At 31.6% G+C, this 9,473-nt stretch overlaps 1 protein-coding gene across 1 annotated transcript; it reads left to right on the forward strand.

The window, feature by feature from the left end:
* Window positions 1-401: 401 nt before the first annotated feature.
* On the forward strand, window positions 402-2,262 carry LOC102602103 (peroxidase 25). Its single transcript, XM_006360184.2, has 4 exons — window positions 402-617; window positions 1,056-1,235; window positions 1,412-1,574; window positions 1,748-2,262. The coding sequence occupies exons 1-4, from the start codon at window positions 411-413 to the stop codon at window positions 2,176-2,178; spliced, it is 981 nt and encodes a 326-aa protein (XP_006360246.1). The 5' UTR covers window positions 402-410; the 3' UTR covers window positions 2,179-2,262.
* The last annotated feature ends 7,211 nt before the right edge of the window (window positions 2,263-9,473 follow it).

Here is a 9,473-nt window from a genome sequence, read left to right on the forward strand (position 1 = left end):
CTAATTCATTGCTAAATTTGTGCTCGTATGCTAACAAAAGTTTTTGATAATTTGTCTCTAATCCGTAACTAAATAGAAATAACGACGAATTTTACTATTTAGTTTCTGAATTTATCCGTTGCTAATTACTATTTTTGTAAGTAGTATTGTTAAAAATGAAAAAGGTCACACATTGATGGGTAATGAGATTGGGCAATACTATTCCTTTTAAGCGTGAGTTAAGTCTAAGACCTAATTTTACAAGTATTTTATCGTCCCACACGCTTACTTCCACTGAAGAAAAAGCAGTGGGGAGGCTCTCAAATCAATTAATTAAATATAATTACCAATTTATATTTAAAAAATTATGCATGCTCTTGTATAAAAATAGTAGGATAGTGAGCCATCAATTTTGTAACACACTTAGCAAGATGGAGAATTTGTGTTTGGTTTTTCTTTTGATAATATCATTTGTTTTTCCTGTCCTTGGCCAAGGAGGACTAAAAACAGGGTTCTATTCATCTTCATGCCCAAATGCAGAGTCCATAGTGAAGTCAACAGTTCAAGCAGAGTTTAATAAAGATCCTACAATTGCTGCTGGTTTACTCAGGCTTCATTTTCATGATTGCTTTGTTCAGGTAACTCTCCTTAATTTCCACTCTTATTAGAATTTTGAGTTTATGCGTTCTCTGAATTAAAATACAGTTTACTGGATTCTCGATAAATTATTTATACATGTTACATATGGATTCTTAAACACAAATACGAGATTTGAGCCAAAACTTTCAACCTATAGACAAAACTCTAGCGTTAGCACAAATCCTGTATTTATGTCGAAAGTTTCACTTAATATGTATAAATATGATTTTTTTCCCCGTGTTTCAGAATACGGTTAGCCAACATGTAGGCTAATCGATTACAATAAATTGGATCGGATTTTATTGCTTTTTTTTTCCTGCAGTGACATGAGGAATCCTAGCTCTGCCTCGCTCACTACCTATACATAACACTACTTACTAATTTCCTGTATCTACTATAATTTTCATTGATGACAACATATACAATTTATTTTTCAGGGTTGTGATGGTTCTGTTTTGATATCTGGAAGTTCGGCTGAGAGAAATGCAGTGAGTAATACAGGACTGAGAGGATTTGAAGTGATTGATGATGCAAAATCACAGCTTGAAGCTTCATGCCCTGGTGTTGTCTCCTGTGCTGATATCCTAGCTTTAGCAGCTCGTGATGCAGTAGACTTGGTAACTAACTATACAATAACTTTGATTTCGTAAATTATAACCCAACCTACCTATGTTACTCTGACTCTTTAAAAATAAAGACAGAGAGCATCTCAAAAATAGTGATTGTGACGTACAATTGTATGTTTTGGTAAAATAAGGAGACTTTATATGTTAATATTTGACGATGTTGATAGGTTGGAGGTCCAAGTTGGGGAGTGCCTACAGGAAGAAGAGATGGTAGAAACTCTTCATCATCAGAAGCAATGAACTTACCTTCACCATTTGACACAGTTGAGGTCCAGAGGAGCAAGTTTGCAGCTAAAGGCCTCGATGATCATGATCTCGTCACCCTTGTTGGTAAATCTTCATTCTTCAACATACTATATTCTCTCTGTCCTGACACTCTTTTAATTCCTTTGTACTCGTCAGTCTAAAAAAGAACGACAGTTCTCTAACCTTCCCATTTTACCCTTAATGAAATGACTAATCAGTGAGTAAAATAAAAGTTTGTTGAAAATGTGTACATGTAGGGGCACATACAATTGGACAAACGGATTGCAGATTCTTTAGTTATCGACTATACAACTTTACAAAAACAGGAAATGCAGATCCAAGCATAGACCAACAATTCTTGACACAACTTAAGACTATATGTCCCAAAGATGGCGACGGATCGAAGAAGGTTGATTTAGACAAAGACAGTCAGTTGAATTTTGATGTGAGTTTTTTCAAGAATGTTAGAAATGGAAATGGGATTCTTGAGTCAGATCAGAGGCTGTTGGGTGACTCTTCAACAAAAGATGTTGTGGATAAATATGCAGGGAGTATAAGGGGATTGTTGGGATTAAGATTCAATTATAACTTTAAACAAGCTATGATTAAAATGAGTAGCATTGAAGTTAAGAGTGGCACTGATGGGGAGATTAGAAAAGTATGTTCCAGGTTCAATCACTATTATTAAAAAGCTATGCTAACTGTGTTATATGTCAGCGTGTAACTGAGTATGTTAACATGAATAAATTGGCGTTCAATGAGGTTTTCTTTATGTATTCAAGAAACAGACTAAGAGATAAATCTAGTAACATGCATGTGATGTGAAATCATGATGTCAAATAATAATGGACATGCGGTATGGAATACAATGCTAATTGTAAATAATGTTGACCAACCGGATATATATCAAGGCACATGTGGACATGCGATTGATATGGAATCATGATTTCAAATCAATGTTTAGACATGTAATTTGAGATCACGATTTCATATCTTAAAATAAAATGCATGATTTGAAATTTCAAATCAATAATTTCAATTTTTTAAAAATGTAAAACTTGACCCATAATTTTATTTTTTTGTGAAAAAAAATCCATCTTTTTAAATTTTACAAAAAAAAATTCATACTATGCACGAAGATATTGCACGTACTGCGTGAATATTTAGCACGTAAAGAATTATATTGGACAATAACCAGTTACTACTATTGTTGACTAGTGGATTGTTATAAGATTATGCGTAATCACAAACATCTATTTATAAAAGGAACATGGAGATATGCAATTTATATATCAATGTGGTGTGTTAAATTATTCTGATATCTTATTTATGAACTATGATTCGTCCATTTGATAAGATTGCATAAGAATTGGGAAAATTTTAATAGTTTTCACAACTTATAATGCTTTTTTGTTTATGAAAAAACACAACTCAACAAATCTTAATTAAATGTGCAAGCAAAGTTTCCACGGCATATCAATCTAATTTCAAAAATCACGTCCAGGCCTGACATAAATTTAAAAAGTTAGTTCATTTTGTGCCAATTATTTGCCCATAATATGCCATGCTACATTTCCTTTCAATTTTTTGAAGCAGTCATATATTATTTTTTTTTGGAAAAAAGAAAAAGAAGTTGGGGTACGAAAAATGGAAGAGTGAATTATAAGATAGAAAATCAAACTTTCACCAATAAAATTTAAATTTAAATAGCTAACTAACTGAGCTACGTTTGTAACTTTGTATTAATTACTTGCTTCAAGAATTGATTGGAAATTAAGAGGGAAAGAAAGCATTAAGTTGAAGTTCGCTTACATAAGAACTGCCAAGCCCAGCTCAAGGTCCAGCCCATTCCTTGTCAAATGTCTCATTTTTTTTTAATTTTTAGTAATGATCCTTTTTCTTTTTCTTTTTTATAACTAGATAATTTAAGGCCGTGATACGGACCCAATATAATTTCACATATTTTGTTGGAAAAATTACATAAATTCACAACTTAAGATATCATAATCCCCTCTCGAATATATTCTTATTGCCTCTCGGATACATACCTATCCCTCTTGGATACATCCCTCCCATGAAGTAATATATATCATTTGCAATGTATCGGACAACCAAGGAATGCATTCAAGAGCAATGAAAAATTCGAGATTTTTGTAATTGAGGAAACTTCTGGGATAGGATGTAATTAGCCTCCAAATATATAAAATTTCTATACTTTATACTATTTTTTTTAGTAAACAACTTCAATATATATATATATATATATATTACTTAATAATCTTTTTCAAATGTTCATACAACATAAATGCATCGTTTACAACCCAAATTGAGAAAGTTGAATTCCAAAAAATTCTATGCAGCAAGGAAATAGAGAATTGCGTTAGATTATGAGTTAAAACATTTTCTGTTCGAGGAATATATAAAATGTTGATATTTTTGAAAAAGTTCATCGATCTTCATATATTTTTGCAAGTGGTATCTATTTTCTACAATGTTGTTATCTTGTTTTTGTAATATTTGCACCATAAGCTTTGCATCTGATAAAATACTAATCATTGATCAACCAATACGTAAAGATCGATTCAAAGCCTTTCAAATTTCTACTGCTTCAACTTAAGTATAATGCGTTTGTAGTTTGCTTTGTAGATGAATTTTGGAATACATTTTATTATTGTCTTTGATAATAGAAATACTTCTATTTATTTTGATTTTAATATTGAAAGTATTTATTAAAAACTTGATTTCTAACTTCCACAACAATAAAAACAATCATCAAAGCAACTTTATTTCTATATACAATAACAATTATCATAGTGTTATACTCTAAATATTGAAAGTATTTGTTAAAAAATTGATTTCTAACTCCACAAAAATAAAAATAATCATGAAAGCAATTCTATTTCTATATACGATAACAATTATCGTAATGTTATATTCTAAATTACATTAATAATTTTTTTTGATACTAAACTCTAAATATCATGCCGTAAAAGAAAACTCTGAATCTTACCCCCGCAAAATAACCAATATACTTGTTTTTCTTTTTCAAGTTATTTTTCTTTAATTTATTTATTTATTAGTTTTTTTCTTCCTCTATATTTCTCAAGTTCTTTTCTATTGACATTTTCATTTTTTATTTATTTTTTATTTTTTAACTACTCATTTTTCTTTAGTTTGTATCTTTAAATATTAATCTTTGAGGTTATATTTTTTTAATCTTTTGATGAATACATTATCAAATCATTAATTTCTTAATAGTCAAACATTGTTCATTCTTTTAGTCACGTAATTTGCTATTTCTTCAAATTAATAAAAAAATATTGATACGTCATTTTAAAGACTATTTTTATAATCAAGATACAGATTTAGAAAATATGTTTACGCAATAATCCTTTAAATTATTTTTAGGAACAAAATATTAAATATTCAAACACATTTTATTTTAAATTAATTCAAAATTTTCTTTCAAAGACATGTCAAAACAAGTTTAGCATTTGTTATTGTTTGTAAAAAGTTAATCAATAGAAACTCTTCATTTTAACACAATTACAAAAATATCTTTATGGGCCAATTTCAAAAGTAAAGACATGTATGGATTCTTCTAGATTTTTATTTTGACCATTAATTATACAATTATTATGTCACGACCCAAAAATGGACGTGATGGCACTCGTTTTATCCCACCAAGACAAGTCAGCCTAAAACTCAATCATTACAATAAAATGCGAAAAAATCTATAATCAACTTAAATATACCCCAAAACCTGGTTGTCACGTGTACAAGCCTGTAAAATATTACAATTGATTCAAAAGGAAAACACAAGTCTCAAATGACCTTGTTTCTAGAATAGAACAAGATCATAAATAGGAGTTAGAAGGTCCGCTGAAATGACAAGCAACTACCTCACAAACCTCCACAAGAAGCCTCAGACAAGGAGAAGAGAAAATATCACAAAGGTCCGGGCTAGTAACCTACAAAAAAAAATGTAGTAGCAAGGGGTGAGTACCAAATCACACGGTACTCAGCAAGTAAACCTCTAAACACAAGCTAAGGGGATAGAATACGGGTACTTCTTACACTCCAACCGAAACCTCCACAACTACAACCTGCATAAAACCAGCTAACCTAACAGTTCACAATTTACAAGTGCATATCTCAACAACAACATTCTAACAATCACATATTCTCAACAACAAGCTCAATATTCATCAATTACAACCTCCACAACTACAACCTGCTTAAAACTAGCCAACCTAACAGTTCATAATTCACATAGCATACAACTCAACAACAACACTCTAACAATTACATATCCTCAACAACAAGCTCAATATTCATCAATCAAAGTTCCACAGAAAGGCATTCACAAAATCAGCAAAACACAATATCAAGTTCACTAATGATAAATATGTGCAATGCAATGTCAAGTATAGTGATGCATGTCTGACCTAGTGACACACACCCGCTGTCTCTCAGTCCGGGACCCATGGGGGACATATCTGTCCATGCATCCATCGCGGCAGGCGATACGACCCTCGATAATAGTAACCATCGCGGCGTGCGATACGTCCCTCGAAAAATAATATACATCGCAGCGCGCGATACATCCCTCGAAATGGTACATCCTCTTATCACATAACACTTATCACAACCATGTCTTCGAACCAATGCAAATGACATGTTCACATAAATAATGAGGAGATGACCATTTTCATAACAATACACAATTCACAATAATACAACCGTGATACAACATCAACAATGATTCAACAAACCTTTCAACCTTGTCTCAAACATCACACATCAACAATTAAACACATTATATTGCCTTTTATTACCCTTTTTTCATCATTAGAAAATAATCAATATGTACAAGTCAACCCATCACCAAGTCTCATTACCCCCAACACATATCACAAGGAAATACACGAATTCCATAAACTTAACAAGGGTTTAGAAATCCAATTGCCTCAAACAATTGAACAATCACTCCGGGACTTGAGTCTTCCCTTTTCGCTGAGCTTCCAAAGCAATATAATCTATTCAAGTAAATAATCACAATAAGGTTTTGAAACTAACAACACTCATATTACTATAGGTCTAGCCTAGACTACAAAAACTCACTCAAACTTATAATCAATTTCCTTATCTTGCTAACATGTCAACTCTCATATTTTCCAAATTTCAAGTTTAGGATAAGTTTCCATTTCTCCAAATATCATCAATTTAATAATATTTGTATAATATACTACACCTACTATTTAATTAGGTCTGTCAACATATCGAAACTTTAATAATGTCGTACCATATTTTAACTTCCAATGACAGAATAAAATGTGCATGTAGTAACTAATATATACGTCCATTAATAGATAACCTCTAAGCCTCATTTAACTCCCCCAATGATTACCCCTAATTACTGTCCAATGATTGTCATGCACTAACCATAAACTTATATTGTACTTCAAATTTACTAATTCTTTTCTTTTTCTAAATTTCACTTCTTTGATTCTCTTTCCCAGACAACATCTTAACAATACTAATAGTATAACTACTAATTAATTAGGAAAGAGATAGCCAATTGCAGTGAAATCACGGTTAAACTATTACCTGGACAACTGTTCTCGTCGGCGGCTCCATGTCCTCGTACGAATGAGTTTAGGTTTATACTCTCTGTTTCTTTTCTTTTCCTTTCCGTTTCTTAAATAAAATAATTAGGTAGCTTATTTTAATAAATGGGCCATTAACTTAAATTATATTATATATGGACTTGATCCATTAACCACCAACTAAAAAAATTAATTAATTTTAATTAAAATATTCGTCAACTAAATAACTGTAGTTAAACGAATAGTTCAAAATTCCCAACCAACTTGGCAAACTGATCAAAAGTAACTCAGGGCAACTGTCGAGATGGGTAAAACGATAATTTTATAAAAATTTCTAAAAATGACTTTTCGGGTCATTACATATTATTTTGCCCTTAAATAATGTTAAAATTACTAAAATATCATTGATCGTCCTTTTCATGTCTCTTCTATATAGTAATAATAATTAATGAATCTTTTATTTTAGGATCTAAAGATTTTGTATGAGCAAATTATTTTTTTCTTTTTAAAAAAACATTAGATCACAAGCTCAAATTTTATAAACGTTAATTAGCCGACAATTTAATCATTTTATAAATTTCAAAGATTATATTTGCACAACTTTTGAAAGTAGAGACGAAAATAATAACCTAAAAAGGAGACGTTTATATAAATGAACCATATTTATAATAGTCAAAAGGAATCAGTAGGTCCCTTGTCTAAATTACTAAATACACCTTCTAAATACCCAATCCCTATTTATTTTTCGATTTTTCAAGTCATTAAATAATTATATAGGGATCTAACTTTCGTGCAACGATGACATAAAACTTATTTTACACTATCATATTATGGTGACTTATAATGACGGATAACACTTGGAATTACTCGTTATATCTATTGAGGATATACAATGATCTAGAATATTCTATTAGACATGTATATAGTAAGTTAGTTACTAATTTTGTTTGTAGGTTAGTTGTTAATTCAGTTAGTTAGTTTACTGTATAAATGATCTCTTGTTCATTATTGAAGTAACTTGAATAATACAATCAAGGATCAATCTCCATCATCATCATCTTCTTCTTCTTCTTCTTTCTATCTTGAATACTCAGTCTTCTATTCCATTACTCTATAATTCATCATTGTATCAGAGCTTATCCAACATAGTTAAGCTGTAATCGATCCTGAAGGAATCGTATACTCTAAAGTGTGAATTCTTGATCTCTGAATTATGAAATCAGTCAAAAATGGCAAATACAACAGTCAATGATGTTGCAGATCAAGTGAACTCAACAACTGCAAATAGAGTTCCACCAATGATTCAAGGATTGCAGACTCCAGTAGACTTCAACCATCCCCTTTACCTGTCAAATCCAGATGTTTCAGGTATGACTATCATTTCGTTTCAGTTAAAAGGAAGTGAAAACTATGGGGTTTGAAGTAAGTCTATTAGGATTGCTCTATTAGGAAGAAACAAGGTTGGTTTGATCGATGGATCTTGGAATAAAGAAAGATGTCCTGTTGAACTATGGGGTCAATGGGAAAGGGTGAATGCCATAGTCCTATCTTGGCTGATGAATTCTATCTCAAGTAGTCTTGTTAGTGGGGTAGTGTATGCCACTACTGTTCAAGGTGTTTGGCAGGATTTAAAAGAAAGATTTGATAAGATAAATGAGTCTAGAACATTTAATATCCATCAAGAAATAGCTACTATGTCTCAAAGAGTTCATTTTGTATCAGTCTATTTCACTAAGCTAAAAGAGTTATGGGATGAGTTTGAGTCTATGGTTCCCTTCCCTGCATGTAATTGTGAAAGATCCAAGGATTTTATAATGTACCTACAGAGGTAAAAACTCTATCAATTTCTTATGGGCTTGAATGATTCATATTCTCAAGCAAGAAGTCAAATCTTGTTAATGGTACCTCTACCATCAGTAAATGCAACCTACTCAATGGTGATGAGTGATGAGAGTCAGAAAAGTGTAGCTCAAGCTGTTAATGCCTCAGGATTATTGGGTGCAATGCCTGGGAATTTTGATGTAGCTATGTACTCCAAGTCTACTAATTAAAACTATCAGAATGGTTATCAGAAAGGAAAAAAGACATATACATCCAATTATAATCCTAATGCAGTATATGATCGTTGCAAGTTAAAGGGTCACCTCAAGATGGATTATTACAGGTTGGTTAAGTATCCACCAGGGCATCGAAGACATGGTGAAATGAAAGAAGGGGCTGAGAATAAGCTGTACAACTCTTATGATAATAGATGCAAACCAAGAAGGGCAAGTGCACACAATGATGTTGTTTCTGAAGAATCAGACACACTTAACTCTACAGGGTAACATATGCCTCCAAGGTTCACCTCTGAACCCCAAGGTTCACCTCTGAA

Source organism: Solanum tuberosum, unplaced genomic scaffold, assembly GCF_000226075.1.
Source record: "Solanum tuberosum cultivar DM 1-3 516 R44 unplaced genomic scaffold, SolTub_3.0 scf00316, whole genome shotgun sequence".
NCBI classification, from domain to species: Eukaryota; Viridiplantae; Streptophyta; class Magnoliopsida; order Solanales; family Solanaceae; genus Solanum; species Solanum tuberosum.

Excerpts from the sequence above, each read along its gene's own strand:
- LOC102602103 (XM_006360184.2), top strand. The coding sequence starts at position 411 with ATGGAGAATTTGTGTTTGGTTTTTCTTTTGATAATATCATTTGTTTTT. Across the intron at positions 1,236-1,411 it reads CTCGTGATGCAGTAGACTTG|GTTGGAGGTCCAAGTTGGGG; the intron begins GTAACTAACTAT and ends CGATGTTGATAG. Across the intron at positions 1,575-1,747 it reads TGATCTCGTCACCCTTGTTG|GGGCACATACAATTGGACAA; the intron begins GTAAATCTTCAT and ends GTGTACATGTAG.